General features: G+C 44.1%; 1 protein-coding gene across 1 annotated transcript in view; it reads right to left on the bottom strand.

Moving 5' to 3' along the window:
- Positions 1–15436, bottom strand: part of LOC114633395 (zinc finger protein 431-like) — a 15916-nt gene extending 480 nt beyond the window's left edge. The window contains exons 1-4 of the mRNA XM_028781979.1: positions 15339–15436; positions 3085–3211; positions 2820–2880; positions 1–1077 (exon numbers count right to left, since the gene is read on the bottom strand). The exon at positions 1–1077 is cut by the window's left edge and continues 480 nt beyond it. Coding sequence (XP_028637812.1) covers positions 1–1077; positions 2820–2880; positions 3085–3211; positions 15339–15341 — 1268 coding nt within the window. The 5' untranslated portion in view covers positions 15342–15436. The remainder of the gene's footprint in view (positions 1078–2819; positions 2881–3084; positions 3212–15338) is intronic.
- Between the last annotated feature and the right edge of the window lie 277 nt (positions 15437–15713).

Genomic DNA, 15713 nt, shown 5'->3' on the forward strand with positions numbered 1-15713 from the left:
CTTGCAAAGGCTTTACCACACTGACTACACTTATAGGGTTTCTCTCCAGTATGGTTTTTGTAATGTTTTTGAAGACGCCCAAATTGTGTAAAGCCTTTACCACACTGATTACATTCATATGGTTTCTCTCCAATATGACTTCTTTCATGCCTTTGAAGATAAATGATATGTGCAAAGACTTTACCACATTGATTACATTTATAGGGTTTCTCTCCTTTATGAGAACTTTCATGTATTTGGAGATTACTGCGACATGCAAAGGCTTTACCACACTGATTACATCCATAGGGTTTCTCTCCAGTATGAATTTTTTCATGATTGCAAAGACTAGTGAAATATGCAAAGGCTTTACCACACTGATTACACAAATAGGGTTTCTCTCCAGTATGAATTCTTTCATGTATTTTAAGATTATGGCGACTTGCAAAGGCTTTACCACACTGATTACATTCATAAGGTTTCTCTCCAGTGTGAGTTCTATGTACTTGAAGACAATTGAGATGTCCAAAGTCTTTTACACACTGATTATATTTATAGGATGCTTTTTCCAAATGAGTTCTTTTGTGTAACTTTAAAGATGAATCAGATTCAAAGGCTTTATCATGTTGGTTACGTCCATAGGGATCCTCTTCACTGTTGGTTCTTTTGTGTGTGTGACGACAGTGGGGACGGTTAGAGCCTTCAGTGCATGGCTCACAGTTATCACTTCCTTTTCCCAGATGAGGTTTCTCATGTCTTTGAAGAGAACTCAGAGCTTTACCACACTGAGTGCATTCGTAACACTTTCTTACAGTGCGATTCACACTACATGTGCAAAGTGCACCAGGACAGACAGAAGAATCCCCACATTTCTGGAACTCATGAAGCTTCTCTCCATCATAAGTCTGGTTTTGATGCATTCCCACTGTAGTTGGAACATTAAGTGCTTGTAAAGTCATGTCGTCATATTCATGAAGTCCACTCAGAGCAGAGACTACTATGTATCTTCTAACTGTTGTAGGAGAGAGAGAGGTACACTGCATCTTTCTATACCCCTTATGCTCAAATGGCTTGTATCCTGAGTGACAGATGATATACCTATTAAATAAAAATAACAAATAAAAGGTTTTCACACTGCATTCACATAGTCTAACCTTTTGTATCAGGATTCAGGTTCCTCCGCCACAGCAACCCTCTGTGTCTCATAAACTGCTCCTCTCAGTGCACGGTCATGAATCACTAAGAATGTGTGAGGAACACTAGCATTAATATAGATTATTTGCTTATAAAAGGCCTTGGACAGACACTGATCCCCTAATCAATGTGAATGGTACAAAACTAAATGGATGGACAGTTCTACAACATGGCTCTCACAGGGCTAGGATTAAAATGGTGACATCTGTTAAGCCTTTGTCTCTCTTAGAGGAATGCCTTGCGAACACTGACCAGCTACCTGACATTGATGTATATAGTATTGTGAAGTTTTAATAATCATCAGAAAGTTGTGCTTATTTACAGTCTTTCATTTCCTTAAAGCTTCAGGGCACATTAAAATTTCTTCAGAAATATATATGTATCAACGTACACATAAAAAGACATCAGAAGAAAATCTCCCATGGAATTGACTCAGACATAAATCCACACACCTACGGATACTTGATTTTTGACAAAGGAGCCAAAATTATACAAGGGGAAAAAATAAAGCATTTTCAACAAATGGTGCTGGTCTACCTGGATACTTGCATGTAGAATAATACAAATAGATCCGTAGCTATACTCTGCACAAAACTCAAGTCCAAGTGGATCAAAGACCTCAGTATGAATCCAGATACACTAAATCTGATAGAAAAGAACGTGGGGAATAGCACTGAACTCATTGGCAAAGGAGAAAACATCCTTAACAGAGCTCCAATAACTCAAGACACTACAATCAACAGTTAATAAATGAGACCTCATGAAACTGAAAAGCTTCAGTAAGGCAAAGGACACCATCAAAGGATAAAACAGAAGCCTACAGAATGGAAACGATTTTTACCAACCCCACATCTGACAGAGGGCTGATATTAGAAATATATAAAGAACTCAAGAATTGAACATTAACAAACCAAATAACTCCATTTAAAAATGAGGTACAGATCTAAACAGAGAATTCTAAACAGAAGTATCTCTCATGGCAGAGAAGCACTTAAAGAAATGTTCAACATCCTTAGTCGCCAGGTAAATACAAATCAAAATGACTCTGAGATTCCATCTTAAACCCACCAGAATGGCTAAAATAAAAAATGTAAGCAACAGCTCATGATGGTGAGGATGTGGAGTAAGCAGAGCACACACTGCTGGTGGGGGGAAACCTATCTAGCCGCTTTGGAAATCAATTTGGTGGTTTCTCAGAAAATTGAAAGTAGATCTACCTCAAGACCCAACTATACCATTCCTGGGCATATACCTAAAGAACATCCCACCAACATTTAGGTATATGACCAGGGGCAGGAAGGATTGTAGGAGCCAGAGTGGTCAAGGACATAACAAGAAAACCTGTAGAATCACCTAACTTGGGCCCACAAGCTCACAGAGACTCACCAATCAGGACAATCATGTGCTTGCCCTCTGCACATATGTAACAGTTGTGTAGCTTATTCTTTATGTGGAACATTTAACAGCAGGAGCAGGGCTGTCTGACTCCTTTGTCTGCCCTTGAGACTCATTTCCCCTACTGGGCTGCCTCATAAATAATAAAATAAAATAAGATACGCCTAGTCTTACTGCAACTTGATATGCTAAGGCTCAATAATATCATGGAAGGGTGAAAAGAAAAAGAGGAGGAGAGAAAAGAGGAGTACCTTTCATGTTTTCCAGAACTTTGACAATGTTCTTCAATATTCTGGTTGTTCCATTTGTAGCCTAAAATATAGTACCAGAAAAAGTCTTCTGTATTATTAGAAATTATGCAAAGTTTAAGTCACTATCTTCGTTGAACCTGAGAACCATGACTGATTTATTCACCACATTCTTCCGCTTTCATAATTGAGATCACAGTGGTGCACCAATAACCAACAAACACTTGTCCCCTTGTCTAGCCAGTGAAGGGAAAACTCACATTCTTACCTATAGCAATGAGGTTCCAGCAGGTTTCCAGCATCACATCTTTGTAGAGACTCTTCTGGGAAGGATCCAGCAAAGCCCACTCTTCCTGAGTGAAGTTCACGTGCACATCCTCATAGCTCACTGCGGCCTAAAATAGCCCATATATGTACATAATAGACATGGTGAGACTGACTGCATTGTAATGTACACTTCATTTTGAATATATTTACATAATTCAGTGTGCTCCACACATTTATTTCATGTCATGGAAATTCAAGTGCAATCACCAAGACATTTTAAAAAGAAGGATCCTGTCTCTATTTTCTGGGACTAGAAATAGCATATGGCATTGCAATACAAATGACTACCAACAGAAATACAGAAAGACATGCAAACAGAGCCAACACTTGAGTATACATCAACAAAACTGCATCAAAACTACTAACTTCGAATAAGAATGAACAAGAAGGGCATGTTGGCTCACACCTGTAATCCCATACCTTAATTGGCAGAGACAGGTTGATCTCTATGATTTCAAGGCCAGCCTGGTCTATGTAGATATTTCCAGGACAGACCGAGGTACATAATGAAACCCTGTCTCAAACAAACAAACTGAAAAGGAAAGCACTCAGGGGCTCACTCAAAATTTGTCCAAAGAGTTAAACATTCGCTCTGTAAGAAGGAACCAAACTGAAGCCATTTTAGGTAAACTTCCATTTTAAATAGGGGTCAAATAAAGTTAAAGTTCCCAAGACTGCCCTGGGTAACTGACATCCTGCTTGGCAGAGAGAGACATGTATATAGGTAACTGACATCCTTGTTGTCAAGTTGAGACGTGAGTGCTAGGCAAGTTGCATAACCAAGGTTGAATAAAACAACCAATAAGAGCAGCTGTGGGAAGCCATGGCAAGGCCTTACTCTCGGCAAACACTCACCCTTGGCTCTCCTATCTACTATTCTTCTTTCTGCTTACCTTCCATGATTCACTTGTCAGTTCTCAGAGCTTCAAACAAGGCCTCATAGCAACCCACACTAGTAACCCTTCCTCCTGATCTTTAGATTTAGCCAACATCCTGCTAAACAGATGTTTTTAGAATCCCTGGTAACGGCAAGGCTTTGTGAGAACAACAGGTATAACCTAGTTAGACCCCACAGCTGCAGCCAGCTTCCTCCACCTGCAAAGCCCCCTTTCCCTTCCTGGCCCTCCCCATACCCTGTTTTCAGAGTATATAACCAGTGAGACCAATCAAATCTTGGCCAGCTTGATCAGACTTCTTGACTTGCTGTGCCTCATTTTCTCGCGCATCTCAGTCCTCTCCATAGAGAGGGGGTCCCACTTGATTGTGCAGCTGGACTGAAGAAACAGGATAAATTTACCACAAATACATGTTCCTAAGGAAGTCCACTACACCTAAATCATAATGGGTGAAAAACGTAACTGTAATGCGGCACAGATGTTTGTAGTTTTTAGGCTTAAAGGCCTAAAAACATTCTGGCTTGATCAGAACAGGTCAGCTCCAGAGTCAGTTCTGTGTCTTTGATCAAAAGCAGCCTGATTACCTTTTTCTTTTCTGTATCGGCTTGGTGTTTGAATTGTGTTGGATGTAAGAGGGCCCTGTAGTGACTCCAGTTCTATGCTTGGCCACCAGAAAACTGGAGTACCCCAGTGTAAACTGTAAGGCTATCAGGATATTCCTACAACAAAAGAATGTACGTTTAATAAACTACTGGTTAAGAAATCAAAAAGTTCTCAAAAGAAAATGCTGCTCAAAAAACTAGATACAGAAAGGAAGCAACAGTTCTGATTATGTGTTGCATTTGCAGGGAACTTGGATCAAGTCTCAACACACAAAAGAATCCAATGCTCTTGTGTGTGTGTGTGTGTGTGTGTGTGTGTGTGTGTGTATCCAAAGGACTCCTGCATATATTTTTAAAAATTAAAAAAAACTTTAAACATAAACAAAGGTAAGGAGAATGTTGTCCACCTGTAATCCAGGTGTGCTGGATAGTTTTATGTCAACTTGACACAAGATAATCTGAAAGAAGCACAACTAAGAATAATTTCAAGAAGATGAGGCTGTAGGAAAGCCTGTACGGCATTTTCTTAATTAGTGATTGATGGTGGAGTGTCCAGCCCATTGTGGGTGGTGCCATCCTTGGGCTACTGGTCCTGGATTCTATAAGAAAGCAGGCTGAGCAAGCTAGGAAGAAGCTTTCTCTTCCATGGCCTTTGCATCATCTCCTCCCTCCGCCTCCAGCCACTGTAGTTCCTTTCTGACTTCCTTTGATGCACAGTGATATGAAGTATAAGCCAGTATAAAACTTCCTTTCTAATTATAGTGCTTCATCCTAGCAATAGAAACCCTAACAAGACAGGTTAGTGAAATAATAGTGGGGAGACACTGTCACAGATATAACCATGTTGTTCTGGGGAGGACTGTGGAAGGACTTTGGAACTTTGGGTTAGTCACTGAGTGTTGAGAGTTCAGGGAGCTGTTGTGTGGAAGCTTGAAAGATAAAGACTACTGACAACAGTACAGAAGATGGAGTCCTGGCTTGTGTTTCAGAGGGAAGTAAAGACTACCAAGCCTTTTTGTGGCTGAATCTATGATATCTGGTCTCAAAGAACTGAAGAATCAATTGTGATTAACAAGAGACCAGAACCACTAAAGTAAAACCTTTGTCTTACTGGGACAAGTGACAAAGGTTGGCTGCAGCCAAGAAATTTGCAGTGGTAGGAACAGACCAGCATCCCCGAGGAAATCTTCTGGTCAGGGTTTTCTCAGAGTCAATACACAGCAGCTGTGTTCCAGACATGGCCAATGGTGCATCTTTTGCTAGCAGCCAAGCTTGGGAGTGTAAGACTCACCCAGGTGGTAGTGGTTCTGAAGACATGAAGAGGTCATATAGAGCAGCTGAAGCATAGCACTACGAGAGGCCTGGAAGGTACAGCTTCAGTAGCAGTTGCAGGCCTAGGAGTGAATGGGATCACACAGAGAATCTGTGGCTTGGCACCAAGAAGCCTGGGAGAGACTGTCTTAGTTAGAGCTTTGCTGCTGTGAACAGACACCATGACCAAAGCAACTCTTTTAAGAACAACATTTAATTGGGCTGGCTTACAGGTTCAGAGGTTCAGTCCATTATCATCAAGGCAGGAACATGGCAGCATCCAGGCAGGCATGGTACAGGAGGAGCTGAGAGTTCTATATCTTCATCTGAAGGCTCCTAGCATGTTGGGAGCCGACTCTTAGCCGAAAGTGGCTATCATCTTTACAGCCATCTTGAGCCATATACCCTGACAAGAGACTTGTTTCAACAGCCTGCAATAGCTGAGCGCACTCTGATAAACATCTTGTTACACTGTTTAGTGCCCCCAGCTGCCAGGTGCTCCTGGTATCCATGGCTACAAGGCACGTGACGTAGTGGCTTCAGTTGAGATTGTCCACGAGGGCAAGTCACGTGGTAAAGGGTATAAATACCCAGGATTTCCCTTCTATAGAAGAGTAGAGGAGTAGAGGAGTCGAGGAGGAGATAGAAAGTAGGAGGTAGAGGTAGTAAGTAGTAGGAGAATAAAGAAGACTTGAAGAGACTCCACCGGACTCTGGCTTGTATCTATCTTTTGCGTCTCTCGCCCCTTTTTTCCCCTTCCTCCGTCCCCACTTTCTCTCTTGCTAGACCCTGACCTGCCGACCGGAGCAGCAGAACCGGCCGGCCTTTACAAAGTAGCAGAACCCGACGGCCGTTACAAAAGAAACGGCAGTTACACTAGCAGAAGACTGGCTTCCAGGCAGCTAGGATGAGGGTCTTAAAGCCTACACCCACAGTGCCACACCTACTCCAACAAGGCCAAACCTTCTAATAGTGCCACTCCCTGGGTCAAGCATATACAAACCATCATATTCCACTCCCTGGCTCCCAAAGGCTTGTTCAAACATATGAGTCTATGGGGGCCATATCTAAACATAGCATAATACAAAATACACTTAGTCCAACTTCAAATGTCCCCATAATCTATAACAGTCTCAACAATGTTAAAAGTTCAAAGTCTCTTCTGAGATTCATCCAATCAGTTAACTGTAATCCCCTAAGTAAGACAGGAAACCAGCTGGGCAAACTCTGCATCTCCAATTCTGATGTCAAAGTGGTCTTCAGATCTCCAACTCCTTTTTCATCTTTGTTGAGTGCAACAAACTTCTTTCTCCTTCTTAACAGGGAGGGGTTCCCCTTCCTGTTAGCAGCTTTCCTCAGCAGACAGCCAACGGCTCTGGCATCTTCAATGCATGGGATCCATACATGATCTTCTGGGCTCCTCCAGCTCTGCCTTCTGTAGAACTCTAAGTTCAGGTTGATCCACTCCACTGTCACTGCTGTTCTTGATGATCCCATGGTACTGGCATCTCCAATACACTGGGGTCTTCTGCTGTAACTAGGCTTCACCAATAGCCTCTCATAGGCCCTCTTCATGGTGCCAAGATTCAACCTCTTTGCATGACCCCTTCAGTCCTGGGCCATCAACTGTAACTGAGGCTGCACCTTCACCAATGACCTTCCGTGACTTCTCACAGTGCCAAGCCTCAGCTGCCCTTCGTGACCCCTTCATGCCTTCAAAACCAGTACCACTGGGTGCCTCTCACATATTACCAAGCACAGCTGCAGCACAAGGTACAACCTTGGCTATCTCTGGAACACAGCATCTTTGTGCTCTCAGAAAATACTTCCCAGAAGATTTCACCTCAGTGATGCTGGTCTCTTCTTAATCACTGCTAATTTCTTAGCTCCAGCTGACCAGCACCAACTGTCCCCGTAGTCCCTTCTGTTCTGGCCCCTAAAGCCGGATCCAATAGCCATGTGGCTGAAGCTGCCAATTTCTGCTGCTTGCAGGAGCTGGAGCATGGCTCTCTTGTTCTATTATATCATCACCAGCTTTCTGTTTTCCAACTCCCTCACTGCCTGAGCCTGGCTGTCCTGGAGCATGCTCTGTAGACTGACCTTGAACTCAGAGATCTGCATGCCTGTCCCCTGGGATTAAAAGTGTATACCACCATGCCTGGACTTAACATTTCTTTACCTAGAACTTTCTCTGTCCCAGCCTGGCCTTGAACTCAGAGATCTGCTTGGCTTTATCTCCTGGGATTAAAGGTGTGTACCACCATGACTGGATCTATGCTTGTTTAAAATGTTCTTCAGGAGACTTAACCAGAGAACAAAGTCTATGATGGGCATTTCTGGGACATCCTTTGTCAATACAATTAATCTAAGTCTCTTCACCTTAGCCTCAGGCAGACTCTTTAGACAAGGGCAAAACCCATCTCTAGGCCACATACTGAATTCTCCACTGAAACGTCTTGGCCCAGGTCCACACAATTCAAATCACTCTTAGTAACAAAGTCTTCCATATCCTACTAGGAGAGCTCATTAAACCCCATTGGAAGCATTCCACTGAGTTCCAGATCCAAAGTCCCAAAATCCACATTCTTCCAAACAAAAGCATAGTCTGGCCTATCACAGCAATACCCCAGTCCCTGGTAGCAAATTCTGTCTTACTTAGGGTTTTACTGCTGTGAACAGACACCATGACCAAGTCAAGTCCTTAAAAAGGACAACATTTAATTGGGGCTGGCTTACAGGTTCAGAGGTTCAGTTCATTATCACCAAGGTGGAAACATGGCAGCATCCAGTCAGGCATGGTGCAGGAGGAGCTGAGAGTTCTACATCTTCATCTGAAGGCTGCTAGCAGAATACTGACTTCCAGGCAGCTAGAATGAGGGTCTTAAAGCCCACACCTACAGTGACACACCTACTCCAACAAGGCCACACTTTCTAATAGTGCCACCAGAAGGCACTCCCTGCTGACTGACAGACCACTCCTGCCAGGGAACAGGGAAGCTGTGTGTAAATCTTCGCCTCTCGTGCTGTTCCTCTAGATCCAACCCACCAGTCTCATTCCCAGCGATATAGCATACCCTCTGGAATGTCTTCTCTTCTCTATCTTCCCCCATTCCAAGGAGACAAAGGAAGCAGACCTTGACTGACCTCTGCTCTCCTCTCTCCTGTGAACTGCTTCAGACACCTAGCCTCTCCCCATTCCTAACTGTCAGCTCCCAATATCCAGCAACACATTTTACCTGAAACCCTAAGTGGATGAAACAAAAGGCCCAAAGAGAATTTTCTACCAGGCAACACATAGCCATTACAGTTCCTGAAAATGCAGAGAGAAAACAAAAACCAAGAAATAAAACACATACCCAAAAAAGGACAAACACAGAAATGAGCCTACACCTGTAATCATCCCAACCCTAGATGCCTAGATGCAGAAGCCATGGAGCGTGCGGGCTTTCTCCCATGGCTTGTTCAGCTTGCTCTCTGATGGAATCCAGGACCCCTGACCCAGGGACGGCATCACCCACAATGAGTCGGGCCTCCCCTCATTGCTCACTACTTAAGGAAATGCCCCACAGCTTGAGGCGTTTTCTCAATTGAGGGTTCTTCTTTGGCAAGGACTCTAGACTGTGTGTCAACCTGACACAAGACAACCCAACACAGACGCTTCTGGCACACACCAGGCCCAGCTCTCCCTACCAGCAGAGGGAGGTCCCACAACCTCATTCTTGTATCCTTGACTCTAAAGCCATAAAGATGTGGCCAAAGCTGCCAAGTTCTGCTGATTCCTGAGGATGAAACTTTGTCCCTTCAATTACATTTGCACTAGCTTTCTGAGGGTTTCCTTCAGTTCAGATGTTTTTCTTTAATTCCTATTCACAAGTTGGAACTCTGGCTGGTTGGGTGGCTGAGAGAGGTCACCACTCTCTTTATTCCACTTAGTATCAAGCTTTCTTTAAACTTTTATCTCTTTGTGCATGGACTTAGCTCCATTACACTCCCTGTAGTGCAGCTAAAGGGGAAGATTTACAGACAGCTTCCCTGTTCCCTGGCAGGAGCGGTCTGTCAGTCAGCAGGGAGTGCCTTCTGGAGTTGGGGCCTGAGATAAAGCAACAAGTGTGGAGAGGGTGGTTAGAAGGGGTAGGTCTATGGGATTCCCAGTAGATGTGGGCTGAGAGGGAAGGATGGCAGCCAAACTTGGTTCTCCTTTTCTCCTCAAACTAATCATTTTGTATTTCCACTGCTTCTTCTCATTATAAAGCTGTGTAAGTGTGACCACTTATAACCACATGACAGTTAATACTGGGCTGTTCTTGAAATCTTCTCTGCCAATGCCATTAATCCAAAACTCTTCATTTTAGCTAGGGCTGAAAAGTCAGTCATGATCAACAAGAGAACAGCACCCTGGAGGAAGGACGTAACACAGAAACCACAGAGGGGAGCAGCTTACTAGCTTGCTTCCAAAGTGGAACCTCTGTGTTCCTGGGAGACTTGACACTGGATAGCTGGAGCTAAGAAATTAGTGGTGATTAAAGACAGACCGGCATCACTGAGATGGAGTCTTCCAGGAAATGTTCCCTCAGGGTCAGCACACAGAAACAGTGTTCCAGAACTGGCCACTGTTGTATCTTGTTCTAGCATCCAAACTTGGTAGTGTGAGAGTCACCCAGTGGAACTGCTTTTGGAGGCATGAAGGGGTCATGGAGAACAGCTGAGGCTTGGCCCTGAGAGGCCAGGAGAGGCCATTAGTAAAGGAAGAGCCTCAGTGGCAGCTGAAGACCTGGGACAGAAGGGTCATGCAGAGAATTTGAGGCTTGGTACCAGGAAGGGAGCCTATGAGAAGCTATTGGTGATGGTGCGAGCCAGCTGCAGCAGAAGACGCCAGTGTGTTGGCAACATCAGTACCACGGGATAACCACCAAGTACAGTAGCAGCAGTGCAGTGGGGCTAGCTGGAACTAAGGGCAAGTGTGTGGAGGAGCAGGCCAGAGACGTGACGCTAAAGATCGTGAGTGAATTCCAAATAACTGGACACCGACTTATTTATGCTGTTAAGAGTTTTATGTGGTGCACATAGTGACTGCGCTGGTTCTTCCCTCTTGAAGAAGGTATTTCATTTAATTTTGATTTTTACAGGAGTCCACAGCTGAAAGACTGAACTTTAAAGAAATTTTGTATTTTTAGAGAAATTGGATATTTTAACGAGACTGAAGTTTTAATGTGTTTGAATTTGTAAAAATGTGTGAGTAGATTGATTTTATATACTGACCACACTTTTCCCTTCTTCCTCTCCTACCAGTCCCTCCCCCCATCTCCCCTTTTCCCCCACCTTACTGATTCCTCTTCTGTTTCTCTTCAGAAAAGGGCAGGCTTCCCATGAATATCAACCAGCTATGGCATATAAGACTGTGAGACTTTTAAGGTTATTTATGTCTTTAATGTAAGTTCTTGAGGATGTATAACAAAGAAGGGGTTGTAGCTTAATAGTGATGTGTTTGTGTGTCAAGTTGACAAGCAGTCAGTTGGCTGGTTTTGTGTCAACTTAACACAAGCCATAGTCATCAGAGAGAATGGAGCCTCAGTTGGGGAAATGCCTCCATGAGATCCTGCTATAGTGCATTTTCTCAGTTACTGATTGAGGAAGGAGATCTCAGCTTCATTGATGATGGTGCCATCCCTGGACTGGTGGTCCTAACTTCTATAACAAAGGCTGAGCAAGCCAGGGGAAGCAGCCAGTAACCAGAATCCCTCTGGCCTCTGCATCAGCTCCTACCTTATGTTCCTGTCCAGTTTGAGTTCCCATCTTCACACCCTTCAAAGATAAACACTGATATGAAGTGTAAACAAACAACCCCCCTAAAAAACAAAAAAGATAAACAGAAAATCAACAACAAAAACAACAACAAAATCTTGCTTTTTGGTCATGGTGTTTAGAAACCCTAATTAAAACACAATGATCCAGGAGATTCAGGATTAATGCCTTGAATGCAGGCCAACCTGCTGTAAAAAGTGATACCCTCTGCCAAAGATCAAAAGTCAAGGTTTGGGTAAATGTAAGAACAGAACCAAATGTTACACATGTACAAAAAACTAAATATCCATCTGCCAAAAATATAAACATAAAAATATCATGCAGTAAAATGGCTTGGCATGGGAAAGCAACTGGTTCTATTTTGTCAGACATGAGTCTGTGATGGTGGTGATGGTGTGGCCACAGGAGAAGGGAGCATGGTGTTCAATTTCAACCACACAAAGAAAAGGAAGTGTGCTGAGGGAATGAACACTCAATGCCCTTCCCCAGAGATGAACTTCCTCCAGACAGGAGCCGCCTCCTAAAGGTTCCATAAGTACCTTGGTGAAAGCCACAGACCAGATGTTCACATCCGCCATCAGACCAGACGTTCACATCCACCGCACTGCCTGGGAGAGTCTCCATCCAGCCCGCCACAGGTCACATATGTCATGACAGGGTCACAGCCAAGCCATGATGCAAATGCATTTAAGTCTAACTTCAGAATCCCCGGATTACTGTGCAGTTCCAACACTGTTTGAATGTTCAAAGATTCTTCTGACACTCAAAGCAATCTCTTGACTTCGACATCTTGTAAATTCAAAACACTAATTTATATCTACTCAACACACAATGGAACAGAATACACATTTTTATTCTAAAGAAATAAAGACAGATTAAAGCAAGGCAAGCCTGAAACCCTGCTAGGAAAACACTAAACCCTGCAGTTCTGTGTTAGATACCTGGGGCTTCAGTTTCAAAGGTTTTGCATGACCCTTTCTCACCGAGACTTTTCGCACATCTCTCTCTGTCAAATGACAAGTGTCTCAAACTTGGTATCTGAACATCTTATGGTCTCAAAATGCAAAAGAGGCTTCATCATCAAGGCTTCCTTTAATGAACCCTCACAGTCCTGCATGAGTCATCAATGATAACCATGCCACAGACTGAATGTTTTGTCAAGAAAACAATCCATCAGTTTTTCATTCAGCCTTACTGAGTTTCATGTAACATGGACAGAATACAGACAGGTAATATGCCAAAGTATTACACGAACAACCCATCTTAGTGAATTTCTATTGTTGTAAAGAAACATTATAACCAAGGTGACTCTATAATGGAAGGCTTTTAATTTGGGGATTGATTATAGTGACAGGTTAGTCCATTATCACCATGAAAGGAAGCATCACTGTGGACAGATATGGGCGTGAGTATTACATCCTAACACAGGCATCCAGGCAGAAACATTTACCCTGCAGAGGTCTTCTGAAACCTCAAAGCCCAACTACAGTGACACACCTTAACAAACAAAACACACCTACTGCCACATAGGCATGCCTCGTAATTTTACACAATTAGTTCTAATAATTGAGGACCAGACATTCAAACATAAGAGCCTAAAGCTACTGAAAAAATATAAACAAAAATATAACCTAAGTAGAAAGAGCTACAAAGAAAAAGAAAGGAGAAAAAAATTGAGAGAAGCAGAAAAAGAGATAGGAGGGAGAGAGAGACCGAGACAAGGAGACAGAGACACAGAGAAGAAGACCAAAAGAAGAAAACATTATACAGAATAGAAAGGAGCCTCCTTCCTTTGGCAGGTTATAGGTTTCCTCAATATAAACTTCCCTACCATGTCTAGTGAGGGACTAAATAGGTGAGGCCTCCAAACTTAGGTGTAAGCACCTATTTTTTTCCCTATCTGCACGGCATAGTCCCTTGTTTCAATGATGACAATGGACGAAACCTCTGAAACTGTAAGTGAGCCTATTAAATGCTTTCCTTTATAACAGTAGATTTTTCTTTACAGCAATAGAACACTACCATAGATACCAATACATGGCATTTCAAGAGATAAAAAATAACTAAAAGGACACTTAGCCATACTGATGTTGAAACAGAGCAGGCCACTTCAAGGTAGAAAAATGCCATTTATAACTGACTGTATCAACTTGTCCTGTGTAAAATGTTACCCACTGGGTGCTAAGAATTTACAGCCAAATTCCCTGTGTCTCGATCTTCTCGCCAGGTTTGCACTTACCAATATTAGAGAACTGCCCAACTGAAAATTTCACTGGCTCAAGCTAACCTCCAGAAATTGTATACCTACCAATTTAGTTTGCCTTCATTCATATGGTACTAATTAACTCATGCTGAGAAAGTACACAGAAGGCACTCATCCTGCCCCCATAAAATCTGTCTTTATATCAGAGACCTCTGCAGCTCAATGCCTAACCTGTTTCCCCCTGTAATGTATATAATAAATTATTCCCTGTATTTTGGTCTCAAGGAAAAAGTTGTGCTCCAAATACAACCCCTTTTCCTGTTACTGAATGGACAGCACACTCCATAACTCAAATGGGTAGTTTTATTACTGTGTGGTGCTAAAACCTTTCATCCAAATAATGAGTGGATTCAGGAGGACAGCAATATCGATGCCTTGTGGGGCTACACATGGGACCAAGTCACCCTTAAAAAACAGTGTTAGACTTTAATAAAGAATCTCTTCAGTAAAAACAAGCCTCCAGCTAGCACTAAGAAGAGCTGGCAAAGAACAGACATGCTAACTTACATACACGGTAAGTGTATACATTCCACATATGCTGTCACCCTGAAGAAATGTAGACAAGAATTGTCTCAGTATTATCTCAGTACACACTCTGAGCTACAGATTCAACAAATGTCCAATAAAGAATCTAACGATTTCTGCAGCGAACGACAGAAAACCGACGACGAAAGGTCATCATGAAGGGAAACATGAACAACACAGACTGAATAAACAGCACAGTGACACCACCTGACTTCAACACTTCCCCTACCCCTGCAATAAAGACTGCGCCGTCTGAGACAGAACACGGACACCCGCAGAACGTGAGAGAACACTTAGGACACAACCACAGTTAATGCTCGGTCAATTCTGACACCTGAGGAGGGAACCACAGCGGGTCTGTCTTCCTAACACACGGGACCGGACCACGGTGGCATCTACATGCGACTGCGTGGACAGCACAGACGTGATGACACCGGCGCAGAGTTAACTGCAGACGGGTCCTGCTCCTGCACGTCAGGTGCCAAGTGCGGAACTTCTAGACGACGCGGGGAAGCCAGAGCTCCGCGGCTCAGCAAACCTGTCTTCCCTAGGAAAGCCGCGCATGCGCGAGCAATGCAGGATGACGTCAGCAACAAGGACAGACCCACAGGCAGTCCCCCAGTCCTGTCCTGCACAGGCGCACCCCAGGAATGGAAGTCATTCAGCGGACGCCAGGCGCGTGAGTTCCAGGGACTGCAGGGACCTTAGGGTGGGCCACGTCTCTCCGCGGGTTCCCGCAGCCCCGGGCGAACAGGCTCCCGCGATCCGCCCCGCGTGGGACGGCGGCCCCGCTCACCATGGCGCGGGGTCTGAGCTCGCCCGCTCTCCTCACAGCTCCGGGCAGCCGGTCACAGCGCGAAACAGAGAGCGCGGGAGCCTCCCTCAGACACTCATCCGAGCCTGCGCTGTGGCGGACCGGAAGTGCCCGCTCCTTTCTGACTGGCAGTCCGCCGCGAGGCCCTGATTGGCTGGTGACAGCGCTCTCTGAGAGCGTGGCTTGCCCAGACCGTGCACGGTGCTTCCTAGCCCTACCTTGCACCCCGACTGCAGAGCCGTTCCTGCACTTCCTCTGAACACAGTAGGCACTTCATCCTCCTGGACAGAGATGTCAGGTTATCAAAGCAGAGACTGTCTGCCAGCTTCTCCCTGCAACCCTCAGTCCTTACCTATT

This window comes from Grammomys surdaster, unplaced genomic scaffold, assembly GCF_004785775.1.
Source record: "Grammomys surdaster isolate TR1022 unplaced genomic scaffold, NIH_TR_1.0 607, whole genome shotgun sequence".
Taxonomy (NCBI): Eukaryota; Metazoa; Chordata; class Mammalia; order Rodentia; family Muridae; genus Grammomys; species Grammomys surdaster.